At 38.1% G+C, this 14,856-nt stretch overlaps 1 protein-coding gene across 2 annotated transcripts in view; it reads right to left on the bottom strand.

Moving 5' to 3' along the window:
• Window positions 1–14,856, bottom strand: part of LOC107035570 (rab3 GTPase-activating protein catalytic subunit) — a 30,173-nt gene that overhangs the window by 14,093 nt on the left and 1,224 nt on the right. For both annotated transcript variants that reach the window (XM_015253047.1, XM_015253048.1), the window contains exons 2-6: window positions 14,493–14,778; window positions 14,282–14,418; window positions 13,766–13,979; window positions 13,277–13,685; window positions 12,979–13,193 (exon numbers count right to left, since the gene is read on the bottom strand). In XM_015253047.1, the coding sequence (XP_015108533.1) occupies window positions 12,979–13,193; window positions 13,277–13,685; window positions 13,766–13,979; window positions 14,282–14,418; window positions 14,493–14,778 (1,261 nt within the window). The remainder of the gene's footprint in view (window positions 1–12,978; window positions 13,194–13,276; window positions 13,686–13,765; window positions 13,980–14,281; window positions 14,419–14,492; window positions 14,779–14,856) is intronic.

Below are 14,856 nucleotides of genomic sequence, written 5' to 3'. Positions count from 1 at the left end.
GTCTAGGAGTCTCCCCTGGTTCAAAACCATCTTTAGAGGTCCTAGCACGCCATTTCTCGACCCGCTCTTTCGTTTGAGCCCAAAAAAACATTCATATCTCCGTGTCTGTAAAATTTTACTGATGAAAAACCTAAGATTCTCTCCCAAGAAATTGAGGTTTCGCAATGAGTGGACACGATGTTGTCCCAGTCTCTCCCAGCCAAAGGGTTGAATTTCATCGATATTGCCGGTGCGTGGATATAATAGATTACTCAGTGGCAATGGATACCAGAGGCCTAACAGTACCTTAGACACGTACGGAATATTGTGCCAAGTGTAGTACCGTAAGCCGTTACTGGCCATATGGAAAGTTCGGCGGATCGTAAACGGAGACGTATACGGAATATCGCAGCTACCGAGGCACGTACAGTTTGTGCGATCCTAACAGAACACGATGTACTCGTGATTTTTAAATAATTAGACCTCTCGAGAAAGATCTGCGATCCACACGGTAAACCGATGGACAATTGATCTGTGGAGTCACTGCGGACATAATCAATTTTGCGTTAGAGGAATATCCCGACGAATAAAGGAAAAACAACTTCCGCTGGTTGCTTTCACAGATCCATTCATGAAACTACACTTACTCCGAGAGAATCTTTATGCAACAAAAGGACCCGACCTGCACTTGCGCGTTATTCCCACAGACCTAATAAACATACCGTTCACTGAAAAATAATTTCACAAAGTTCTTATAAATAATGACTAGATGGATAATCGCATTATTTCGCGAGAAATCGGCGGGGATTGTTGTCATTTAGATACTAACCCACTAATAATAATAATAATAATAATTTCCTTTAATTAATAATTTACAATTATTAGAAAATTAAAATTCAATCAATTCAATGAAGTTTTCTCAATTGAAATTAATAATAATAATAATAATAATAACAATAATAATAATTTCCTTTAATTAATTCTGTAGAGAATGAAAAAAAAATAGATTAATTGCCCAATAAACCTGATTCATCTCAGAAATTGCAAAAAAATTCAAATTCATTTTTTATTTCAATTTTCCTTGAAACTCCGATGGGAAACGTTTTCCATGTTAATGCTGAATACGACAACTTCCCTTCGAATCATAAAACTAAAAACATTAAAATTGAAAAGAACACACTATTGACACTCCATTGTTTGATCGACTCCCCCGGCTTTCACCTGCACTGTCAACATGCCAACGGTTTACTGACTCATAATGGAGCAATGAATCATGATTATGCGAGTGGATTGAATAATTGGTATTCAATATGGACGAGACAGGTTTTACGGCGTTGTGAGAGCCTGCGGATAGACAATGAGAGATTAAATAAAAATGATTGACGATAAATTTCATAACAAATACACGACGATTGCGCCGGACCATCTCCATCATTTCCCTAAATCAATGGAAAGGTTCCAGCTCTCGATGACGAAAATATTCCCTCGAATTGGCGTGTTGGGGCGGTATATTCTCGCAAATAATGGCTGGATCCCTTGACTTCGTGTCTCGGAAAAATGAAAAGGCTAATGTGACCCCTGAAAAAAAAACGCAACGGAATGAAAGTGAAAGGCCAAGAAATTCCTCGGCAACTCGGTGCGTGGCTCATTGGAATCGCGAGATCTCTGGCTAATCGTATTGGGCAATGTGATGTCCACACAAATACATCTTGCAATGATGGATTGAACATTATGACAATCAACTGTGTAATAACTATGTATGAGGCTCGAGGAATCTTGAGAAGAAGGAATGTAACAGCGAATATTTCATCAAAATGTTAAGGACTCTCGTGAAGGACGTCTGGAGGCAAGTGGATACCAATAATAAAAGATAATTCTGCCACAAAAATGTCGGGTGGATTATTAAATCCACTTATTCACGCATCCAATTACCGAATCAGCAATTTGTATTCATCAAACGACGCACGATAATTAATAAGATTATTCTCACTGATTTTATGGAGATTATTTTCTCCAGCACGAACGACTCGTTTCTAATCCGTTATGAAGAACTCCGATGTTTGGTTACTGAATGTACATAACTGGGGCGGAAATGCCGTTTTCCTCGCGTATTTCTTCGCGCAAATATTATCGTTTTTTTGATGTTCAACAGTGACTCCGGACACTTGTTGAATTATTCCTATTTACTAAAGATAAAAGAAACGTGACGTTGTTTTATATCTTGTAATTCTTGAAATGACAAAAAATTTTCTGCGTCATATTTATCATTTTTTCATGTGTGAAGTTTATCTTTATATCAAAACATATCTAAATTGCCTAATTGTTGATCACGAGAAAAAAAACGGTATTTCTAAATTTTTTTAACTCAAATTATTGTTCACTTCCCAAATTTTAATTTTTTCATATTTATCATACGCAAAAATGATTAATTCTTGCTTCTCAGATTTTCATATATAAATTCTAAACTTTACAAAATTCATGATTCGAGAAAAATCTTTGAAGATCTACGGTTATCTGAAAAACTGAAATTTTCCGAAGAATTCAAGAAATTTTTTCAGCTCTCTAGGAAATCAATTCATAATCCTCCCCTCATTTTTCAACAATTACAGCTTTTAATCAGATTATTTTAAAAAGTAAAAAAAACGAATTAATCGAAGATTAAAAATCATTCATTGATGTTTCACTCTTCAATCTCTTAATTCCCTTCAAGTCATTATCAATATTTATAAAACATCCATGAGTATATGAACCTCAATAAATTCGATGTCTTCATTTTCACAACGAATAGATAATCGCGCACAGTTTTATTATCAATGAAAGCCCCTGGTCCAGTTCTCCAGTTCCGAAGGAGTTCCATAAATGCAACAGGAAAAGAAAAAGTGTCATAATGGGCAGGGGAGGGGCGATGGAAACTGTGAGAACCGCCTGATAAAGACAGACTAACGACAAGAAAGTTGAATTCCGAAAAAAACGGGAATTATCCACTCGTTGGTTTTTTCACGTCTGTTATTAAAAAAATATTAAGGGGGCATGACACGTTGGCATTGACACCAGCACTCGAGGTGATGCCTTCCTCATTCACGTGTGATGATTCCCGTAATGATCGATGGACGAGGGATTAATGAGCGTGTCGAGAGAGATAGTTGGAGGGAAGATAGTATGGCATGTCTGTGAATACTCTTGGATGATGTTAACAAACCCAACATTTATTCAAGCCAAAGTGCCCATCATTATCACCGTCCGGTGGCAATATGTACAAACATGAAATGTGCTGATTGTGGTAATAGAGCAACAGCATAAGCCGTGCATACAGCGTCGGGAATGATTGTGTCCCGGTTAACAAGTGTTCCGTATCTTACTCGAGACTGGTAGATGAGTGATTAACGGATCCTAGGCATGTCCAATTAATTAGGCGAAATGATTGTGGATAGGAATTAAATTGATAGAACGTGTCTAGGGGCTTGAAGGAGTTCTGATGGTTTTACGTCAGCCCTTCATCTTTGGAAATTGATGCGATTTTTCTCGGGATATTTTCCTCGTGATTGGAGTGTCCGGGAACTGGGGCGATGAAGGTATTTTCCTCATCTTGGATTTGTTTTTTTAGGAGTTCTAGATCAATTATCTCGGAGAATTTTACTTCGCTCGTGGATTACGTTTCGAAACCTAATTTTCACACTTTTTTCTAGGATTTTTTATTTAATTTTTCTCTTCGTGTAATCTGGATTGGTGGATGACTAACGGACTCTAGCCATGCCCAATTAATTAGTCAAAAGCATTATGGACCGGAATTAAATTGATAAAACTGATGGTTTTGGCCCTTCGCCTTTAAAAATTACTGAAAGTTTTTTAGAATATTTTACTCGTGATTAGACTGTGCGAGAACTTGGGGCGATGAAGTTATTCGTTATAACTTAAGCTCGGGGCAACTTCGATTTATTTTTTCCTTTGAAAGAGCTCTAGATCAATTATCTCGGGGAAATAGCTCGAAAAATCCGAAGCGTAGAAGAAATCCATTCGACAGGGAACAGTGAGTAAATGCAGTTTCTCAATTATTTAACGATCTTCCACAAAACTTTCCACTTTTGTTCATATTTTTGAAACGTTTCGTAACGGCTGAAAATAAAAAATCTAATTAAGACCTTCAACTTTTGACTAACATGATCATTACAAAATTTCCGGAACCTGTCACATTGCTGAAGATATTTAATCACAACTGTTGGATGTGCTTGGCGATAAAAAATTATAAATAATTTCATGGCCTATTTTTTACGTTGAAAAAAACGACAATGAGAAACCTCGAGGATTTTAATAGTGTAATTGTTGCCCCTTCTAAAAGGCGAGAATCAGGATAAAAATGTCTCAGGGAAAAACTCTTCCGATTATTACCTAATCCTTGTTATGCTCGAGGAATTCAATCGTATGAGAACCATTTTCAATCCCCCAGCCCTGATACATACGGAGATTACAATCAAATCGTGAGTGAAAGGTCTGCAATATCCCTCTCGTTGTGTCTTGTACCTTCAATAGAATTGAGTGCATTTATCACAGAAATTAGTTAATCCCTTATCTAGAACTCTCATTTTTTTTTTCCACCTGACGAGTTTCTTCGAGGAAATGCTCCAGTTCGAGTGCACTCGCCCGGTCAATTTGGACACCTGTATTTAATAAATACTGGGAAGAAGGTCAATGAGTTATTCCTAGATTATGATCGAGATTAAATATTAATGGCTATTCGCTCTCCATAGCGACCGTTACGGAATTCATTAATGATTTTAGTGGGATATAGAGATATACAGAAAATTTATTTAGTTTATTTAAATAATAACAAATAACGTTTTTTTTTCAAATTAAATAAAAAAATTATTCAAAGTTTTGTTTATATTAAATAAATGTTTTTTCACTAATAATAAATCTTTATTTGATGCAAATAAATTCTTTATTTATACTAAATGAACAGGTTTGTTATGTTGAGAAAATTTCTTTATTTGAATGAAATAAATTTTTTCTTTGAACTAAATAAATATTCATTTGATACTAAAAATTTATTATCGCTTTGAGTTGGTAGTAAAATCTAAAAAGATTGAGCGAAACCCATGCAATAATTATTAGGGGTAAGACATTTAGGGAGAGGGGGAGGGGGATTTTGACGATTGTGAAAGAAGGTCGTAAATACTAGAGTGAAAAGTGTAATAAAAAATTTGATCAAAATGATTCTAGAGAGCTCAAATCGCCCAGATTTCACATTTCTTGGATTCGGTTCATACGCCCTTTTTCCACATAGCCCACGAATATTATTGAGACACATTTTCGAAATTCTTCCACAAAATACATGAAAATATGATTTTATTAAAATAAGAAAGCTGTTTATTTGAGCTAAATAAATTGTTTATTGGATTTGGAAAAATCATTTCTTTGAAGTACATAAATTGTTTGTTTAATACAAGTAAATCCTTTTTCTTGGAACAAGTAAACAAGTTTATTCATTGGTAATAAATATATTCTTGAGATGAGTAAAAAATTTCCAAAAAAGATTTTTATTTGATTAAAAAAAACATTTTTCTGGGGGAATCGAATATTGAAATTCATCTTTATTCCACTCACTTTAATCCCCAATGACTTTTTATTTCGACTCTAATATAAAATCCATTATGATTCACTCAACAATGTGCCTCGAAAATTGGAGAAGTGAATTTCAGTGAATCATCCGGGGAATATGTGGTATAATTGGAATACTAACGGACCATTCTGCTGGGCCGATGGCATTGCCTCACCACCTGTTCCCCAGATTGACGAAAAAAATTACTGTTGAAATTTCTTTTGAATGCTCATTCAATACCGGAGGCTCCCACCAACATCGAAGGCTGCACTCGTACAGAACTCGATGATATGTTGCATTAGATACGCTAATGTACGCACGATCGAAATAATCGATATTCATTGATACGCGTTCAGAATGAAATTAAACAGTTAGGCCATTGAAATTGTGTTATACCATACGTAGAGAACTGCAACGCTCTATTAAATTCCGAGAGAGCATTTAAAAAATATGGAAAACTATTAATACTGAGGTATAATTTACATATGCCCCAGTAAATTTCAATTGCTGTTTCAATTCTCGACTCATTTCTCCCTAGACTGAGAAGACAAAAGTTTTTTTAGAATGTACGTCTCGAAAATTAGCGAACGCACAATATTTCACGCTAAGAAAAAAAATCTTAAGCCAAAAATTTTATACTTGTCCGAAAGATTGAGAGAATATTCAAGTAATTCTCGATTTTGAGGTCCACACGGCACTCAAAAACCTTGAAAATTTTGAAAATTCAGGCAAGAACTTCTCTGAATTTTCAATCTATTGAAATAAATTTGAAAATTTAAGCTTTCATTGAAAAATCGATGGCTCTTCAACGTGAAAACCCCAATTTCCTTGAATTTTCAAGATGAATAACAACTTTAGTGAACATTTTCATTTGAAATTGAATTCAAACTCACACCATTGAAAATTCCGACATTGTGACTGAAATTTCAAGAAATTTCCAACAGTGTAGCACAGTTTTCGAGGAATATCTCCAAATCCAAGGGAGATAGCGAAATTTTCGTAGAAATATTTTCTGAAGCTCTCAATACACTCTACCGAAAAGGTCATAACATAAATTTTGCTATCTGCCTCAGATAGCGAGATATTCATTGAAACCTCACGAATAGTCAAAACCGACTTTGACCGTTTGACCACTTCGCCACTGAATTGTCCTCGTCTTTAGCACAAATACAAAATTTCTCGACGAAAGTCATTTTATCCTCCGTGCAAGATATTCTGCTATAAGTAAAAAAATACTTCTCAAAAAGCTTTTCAGCTGCTTTTGCCGGCCGATAGACGAAACCGTATCACTCGTATTTTTCGCTTTTTTCGGTGCCGAAAAAAAATGCCTGTAACGGGAGAGGCTCGGGCCGTTGATTCACGGCGGTATAATATCATCGACAGGCTGAAAGAAATCGTGTTCGAAGGACTTTGAGACAAACCCAGCGTTCGGGCCATTGACTCGTAACGGGTCCGGCCTATGAGTTTGCTCACGTTAGTACGACTCTGCTCCAAGGCTGCCCACCATTTCCCCCGTAAGAATCACCAGTGACATGACTCCTTCATTACACCAACAAACGTAGAAGTGTAAAAAAAAAAAACACCTCAAATCTCCTGTTTCTCGTGTTTATTATGAGTTGGAGGGGCCAATCCACTGAGAGCATAATTTTTTCAGGTCAAATGTTGCAGAAGTGCTTGCTCCTAGCTATAATCACCAGTTTATCCTCGGCGACCTTCCCCTGCCCATGGGCAACGCAGGTTACCGAGCTGGACAGCTCTTGCATCTGTGATTACAATTTAGCTCGGGAACTTTCAGTTCAGTGTGACATAGTTGACTTCAATCAGCTGCTCTCGGCAATCCGGCGATATGCTGCCAAGACGACTGTCGATTTGTTTTACATAAATAACAGTACCATTGGAATTTTAAAAAATAGCTCTCTGTCGAGTATTCGAATCAACAATATGCAATTATCCGGTTGTAAAATAAAAACAATCGAGGAGGATGCCTTCAAGGGTCAAGAGAGTTCTCTGAGGACTCTCAATCTGAAAGACAATGAGCTGATGGATATACCGACGACAACACTGAAATATCTCCGAAATCTAACGGTTCTGGATGTCTCATTGAACAACATCACGAGAGTCGAGAATGACGCCTTTCAAAATCTCAAGCTAGTGACCCTCAAAATAGCTGATAACGAGATATCGCTGGCCCCAGGGGCGTTCAGGGGTCTTGAAAAATCGTTGAAGAACCTGAACCTGAAGGGCACTCGTCAGAAGTCTGTGCCAGAGGCCTTAAGAGGCCTGAGAACACTGGCTTTTCTCGATCTCTCGCAGAACGGTATTAAGGAACTACCGGGAGCCGTCGGCAAAAAGGCCTTTGAGGGCCTCAATTCCCTCACTGGACTCAATTTGGAGAGGAATTTGATTCAGAATATCGACGCCGATGCTTTCTACGGAATTAAAGACACGTTGAGCTCGCTCAGTCTGTTGAATAATCTCATTCCTGATTTTCCTACCGGTGCTATCAGCAGTATTCACGACCTCAGGGTGAGTCGTCTCTTTCAAAGTTTAAGGATTAATGATGAAGTTGAAATTAGTGAATTGTGTAAAAATATTTTTCATAATATAAATTTTTATATTACTTTAATATTTTTATATTTTTAATTTTTAATTTTTTAAATATATTTTTTATATTTTTTTATATATTGAAAAATGAATGTATAAAAAAATATACAAATATAAAAGTATAAAAATAGATAAAGTAATAATAATGATAATAATGATAATAATTTTTTTATCTATTCAAAATAGTTTTAAATAGATAAAAAAAAATAGATAAAACATGCTTATAAATTTGACAAATATATGGAATTGGTCCATATTATATATTTTTTAAAATTATTTTTTGGTGGGAAATGTACAAATTTGTTCGCACTTGAAAGACATTTTCAAATATAATTGTTTGACTAATAAATTTTTTTAATGAATTTTTTAACGGTGAATAATCCACTAGTTTCAGCTTAATGAATTAACGCCTACATTTGAAAACAAAATTATGAAAATGGATTCCCTGTAACAGGTACTCGACATTGGTTTCAATCTCATCACAGAACTGCCTGTGAATGCATTCCACAATAATCCCTCCATCACGCTCCTAGCAATCGATGGAAATCCTATGTCGACTGTGCCCGAGGAAGCCCTGGCCACTCTCAATGGAACTCTCCGGGGATTGAGCCTGGGTGGACGATTTTTAGTGTGCGATTGCAAACTCCGCTGGATCGCCAATTGGATAAGAACCAAGGATTTACAAGTCACGAGTCGTGAGAGGAAACCCCAGTTCTGTGGGAGTCCCCTGAGGTTGCAGGAGAGAAGCTTCTATAACATTGATCCTGAAGGTAATTCCATAGCTGACTGACACTAGTATTATTTGAGAGGAGAAACGCTCGACAATTTTCCGTAATTGCAAAGAGAGAATTTTCCATTATAATTTACCCAATTTTCGGATATTTAGGACGTAAAAACGTACCCTATGACAGTTAGAATGTGAATTTATGGAGCTATTCAATGTGGAGAAACCCGAAGACATGATTTCCGGTGCTTGAAAATTCTATAATTGATTGTGGAGAGTAATCTGACTTGTCTAATAAATTACTTTTTTACACTTGGAGATAAAATTCGAATTATCGATAGCTGAAGAGTGGATCCATCTGTGGCAAAGAGGGAATTTCACATTATAATTCACCCCTAAATTTGAGTAATCGTATAATGCACTCGAAATTTCCACAACTCTAAAAAAAAAATTCACTGAGCCCAGTTAAAATGACACTATCCCAGACTGAAAATAAAAATTTCTGAAAGTCTTCGTGTGTAATTCCGAGACGAAGAATGATTATTTTCTAGAAATGGTTTGCGAGAGGCCATCGGAGATAATAGGCATCGGGACAGTGGAGTCAGTAGATACGAAGGAGCCAATGGGTCCAGTAACCGGTGTAGTCGAGGGTCTCCTGCCCACCACGCGATCACCCCCACCGTCGCCAACAACCCCACCACCAATCAGTGAAACAACCCCAAAAGCTGTGTACACGAATGCCACGTACTCCACGTCCTTCACAAGCCCAATATCCACGACTGAAGTCAGACAGACTGACACCCCCTCGACATCTCCGAGAACAGTGAGCACAACGAGTCGTCCGACTGCCGCCAGAACCGGAAACGTAGTTATTGTGAAGACCACCCAGGCCCCAGTGAGAATACCACAGGCTGGAGAACACAGTACAATTCATCAGCACCAGCCCAAGCCGCCCATGGTCTTTGCGTCGTCCGATCAGAGGCCCCTGTACAAGTCGAGGAACACTGATAAGATTATCCTCAAGGAAGTCATCAGGCAGGATAACACCGTGATCATCACCTGGGACAGCCAGTCCCCTAAGGCCATCGAATTCAGGGTAGTCTACAGAGTATTCGGGGATAATGAGTTCAAACAGGCACCACCGCTCGATGCCAGTGAGCGAGAGTTCAAAATCAAGAATGTACCTGATAATGTGAGCAATTCAACAGCTTCTCGTCCATTTCATTGGTTAAATTTGATTTTTTATTTGGGCATTTTAACCCACTCGGTTTACACTGCTATGAAATACTATAGTACAAGGTGATTCCTAATATAGAATTCATGTAATTAACACGAGGGTATTATACCTTAACATTAATTCGCTTCAGGAATAAGTCGATAGCCATAATTACTCGGATATTGAGTGTGCTGAGGAAGACTTTAACATCAAACGGTGGAAACATTTTACCGATCCCAAGTTTGCGAACTAATTCCGAAGGTTCATTATCATGTAGTAGACATTGCCATGAGAAGTGGTTTAAGTCTTCCTCAGGACAACCACATCTACATTTCCCAGTTGCAATAATACCAATTCTAGTGAGAGCTCGTTTTATTTTTTTTATTTTTTTTTTATTTTTATTTTTTAATGGTTATTTTACATCGTTTCGACTCGATGGAGTATATGGCGATGATGATGAAGACTTTAAATGGTTAGATTTCACCATTCAACCCGACCGGGATTTAAACTCCGAACCTTGCGCCCGTGAGGCAACGGCCTTAATCACCACACCAGGTCGTCGAGCAAATTCTATATTGTTTGTAGTGCCATTGAAAATATTCGATGCCCTTGTCAGCTCTGAGTTGGTCTACCTTTTGCTCAGTGATAATGAATGACTCATCTTTAAAGCCCTCTGGAAAATCGGTGACTGGTAGTTTACAGTCATCAATTTAATTTGACTTTTATTCTTATTCTTTGTGCAACAGGAGTGCTTGATCGTCTGCGTTCTGTCCCTCGAAGATTCAAACGTGACTCCCGCCAATGTTCCTTATAATCAGTGCAGAGAGGTTCGTACAGAGCCTTCACCAACCTCTAACATGGATAAAATAACGATAGCAGCGAGTGCAGCTATCTGTGCGACTATCGTAATGGCTGTAATTATCTTTGTGGTGGCTAATCGGAGAAGAGCACGACAGTTGCACACCATTCACAGCCTCGATCAGGCCAAGAGTGGTGGACCAATAGCGGGACTTCCAGTTAACTGTTGCTCCAATGTGGGACCAACACCGAGCCCTGCTGGGCCTCTGGCATCGATGGCCACTCTCAGTGCCTACAATGCCCAGAAAGAGTGGGACCAAGTGTCAGCTTACAGCAATCGCAGCATACCTCGCCCCAGAATATTTCCCATCGATCGCCAAGGTAAATCAATGCTGGGGGAGTTGGGGAGATACAGCTGCTGATTCTCTGTTTTTTCAAGGTTTCATTCAAAATTCCTTCACAGGCTCCATTACCAGGGCCTCGTGCATTGACGATGTGAGATCTCAGGCCAGCCATTATGGCGGTAAAATATCAACGCGTTCAATCGCCGATGGACAGTCACAGCACAGCTTTTCCAACAATTCGTCACGCTACTTTGCAAACACTGCACTTGCTAATAATCTCGTCAATACGCGGCCAGGTTTGTCCTCTCTCTCTATTTTCGATTAATGCTTTGTCGCTTTTTGGCCGGGTTGTTCTAACAGTTTACTTGAGGATATCCAAGTATCATTTTAATTCATGAATTCATAAGGATTTATCTGATTGCTTCACTGAGTACTTTTAAATCTTTATAGAAACTGTTTATAGTCTTTACGAAATTGTGAAAACTACGAGGATATCCTTGAACGGATGTTTCGGCAGGATGAGTTGAATGAATGACATTTACGAGGGACATTTCAGGCATAACAACGCAAGGGCTGGAGGAGAAAATGAAATTTCGGTTGATGAAGTGAACTCACTCTTTTTGCCACTTGAAAATAACACATGAATCTCTGCATTTTCACCACTAACACCAGTACAATCTGCCATTCATGTTAATGTCGTCAATTCCCCATGAACAGAATTACGTCAGTCACGGCAATCACTGGCGGCCGCTTCAGATAGAATGTCACGTAATGGATACCCAGGAAATCATTTACCACCCCATGCATCGGCACGACGTCAACGTCCAAGATCGCGAAATCGTACGATCGAACAAAATCCACCGCCTCGTCCTGGCAGCAGATACAGCCTAGCCGATTCCACTCACACACTCAATAATTATGAGGAAAATAATTGGACGGATCATGACATGGACATCTACATGTCACGAAATCCAACCACGAGAAGTGGTCTCGTACCACTTTAGAAAGTTAACCAATTTTTTTTTTAATTTTTCGTGCATTGCTCAAGAGTGTTCATTAGCAGAGAAAAAAATATTGAAATGAGGGGGTGAGAGTAGTTTTTTAGATGTACTATATAGGACACTTTTGACTACCGAGTCAATTTTGGGACCTTTAGGATATTAAAACGTAGGATTACAGTTAGAATGTGAATTTATGGAGTTATTCAATGTGGAGGATCTCGAAAGAATGATTTCTGGTGCTTGAAAATTCTATAATTAATTTTAGAGAGTTATCTAACTCGTGTCTAATGAATAACTTTTTTATACTTGGAGATAAGACTCGAATTATCGATAGTTGGTGAGTGGACACAGATATTTAGTGAAATTTTTCATCGACAATAAGCAAATAGCAAGCCACTCTACCTTAATCCCTCCAACATGACAAGATTATTGTTAAATACTCGTCAAATGTTTAATCAGTGACATGTGGCTCTTCCAAAGACTGTAGTACTCCTGAATTAATGGGATTTCTGCACAAACTCTTCATTTATACTAATTATAAATAATGTTTTTTTTAATAAAAATCGATTAAAGAGTGTACGTGAATTTTAACGTGAGAAAATAATGAATGATTGTAACGTTATTAATTCCAGTATTTGTAAATTGTGTACTGTTGAATCAAATATACAAGTGCATTATTCGTAATAATGATGAATATTTGAAGGGAGATTGCTTACCCTGGGATGAGAATGGTCCGTTCCCACCGGAAACGAATTTCCTGGACAAATTCATGCCAGAGTTGAGCCAGAGCGAGTGCACCTCCCAAGTTGTGGGCGCAGTGAGCTGCTACTATGGCTAATCTCCAGACCAACCCCTCCAGGGCGCACGTTTTTACACCTTTCCACAAATCATCATCACCACTGTAGCTGTTCATGTCACCATACGGAGATTTCTAGAGAAAAAACAAAATAAATTCTTCAATTTTCCATTTAGATGATCACATTGTCGATAAAATTGTGCATAGATTGGACTCACTGGTCTCTCCTCAGCATCAGGGAATAGAAAATAAAGAATGGAGATCATGACCTCCTCAGCAATTGGTCCATCCACATTTTTGCTGTTCTTCCTTGGAACTTTATTCACAACTTTGGAAATCGTTGGAATACTGGATTCTGTCAGTCTGTTGAATGCAGAACTCAGGATCTGGTCTGAATTATCCATGTAGGCTGCAGCATCCCCGAGCATGTCTACGAGACTCCTCTGATTGCTGCAGAGGGCCAGGAAGTCTGTCAGGTATTCCCCCAGGAGACAGGCAGGCGAGGGAACCATTTTCACCACTGCTGACCACTCTGGCGCCAGTTGGGGCTCCAAATCACTGAAACTTTCGCTGTCTATCACGACGTTCTCGGCCATTTGGGGCCAGGTCGTGAAGAGCTTCAGTTCTCTATAAACAGAATCATTTTGAGGAATTCACAGCAATTTTTCTGGATCATTGAGTGTGAGGGATTATTCTAATGTTTTTACCCGACTGGATCGAATGTAGCTCCGAAGGGCAGTTTACCGAGTTCAGCGACACCGACAGTCTCCCCCTGCATGAAATCAAAGTCAGGGGGTTCTTGTGTCCAGGTGTGATTCGTCCAGTCCTTCAACAAATACGAGAATCTCACAGAGACCATCACTGGGTCCAGACGGATGCCACAACCGTCACTGACTTTTTGTTTAAAAAGTGCTAGTAAGCCTGGAAAGATAACAATAAATTAATTAAAATAATGATTTAAATTTGTGGAGAAACCTTTTAGATATATATTTTTACTCTTATTTAATCGAGAAAAAAAAGTCTCAATACTGATGTTGTGAGATAGAAACAATTTAATTTTTAATTTTAATTAAATGTTAAAGTTAATTTGAATATTGAGTTAAGAAACAATTCTGCAGGAAATTTTCAACAAGTCTCGACATTTCTCTTTAGACTTTCAAGTGAATAAGTGAACAATTGGCAAAATAGACTTTTTAGCTTGGAAATAAATCTTTAGTAAATACCAGTGAGATGTCGACAGTGAGGAGGTGTTTTCTTCAAATGCACCATGTCTAAATGCGTCATTGTTCCCCTTCCAACACTAATGCCAAGGTAAAACTGTTGCCATAACTCCTGAGCTTGCACCAGTGCTGGTATCTCACTAGAAAATATCATTATAAATTCCTACAAGTCTCGAGATGAATTAATCAATCGTTTTCCTCTTCTTTCCATTACCAGTTGGCATTGTTAGCTGCGATGGTCAACGAACTAATCAGAATTTTAATCTTCGTTTCGTCTGTGATTGCCATTCGTTTGGCTGGAGCCAAAACTATGAACTCTCTGAGCCCATAGTATTTAGCTATTTTCATGTGATCCTTGTCGATCCTGAGGAAGTCGTTGGAGATGTTGAGGACATCAATGTGGGCTTGAGTACTCAAATCTTCACTGTCGTCTAACGCATCTTCCTCTTCTCCCTCTTCCTTTGTTTGCAGTTTGTAGTGCTTGAGAACGAATCCCACGTCTGGAAAAAATTTACACAATTCGCAATTCACAAATCATCAATTCCCATTCTTAAATTATAAATATCTCCTTATTAAAT

The sequence above is a fragment of the Diachasma alloeum genome, unplaced genomic scaffold, assembly GCF_001412515.2.
Source record: "Diachasma alloeum isolate Michigan unplaced genomic scaffold, Dall2.0 Dall_scaffold_00199, whole genome shotgun sequence".
NCBI lineage: Eukaryota > Metazoa > Arthropoda > Insecta > Hymenoptera > Braconidae > Diachasma > Diachasma alloeum.
The sequence above is the reverse complement of the archived record's forward strand: the minus strand, read 5'-3'. Positions and strand labels throughout refer to the sequence as shown.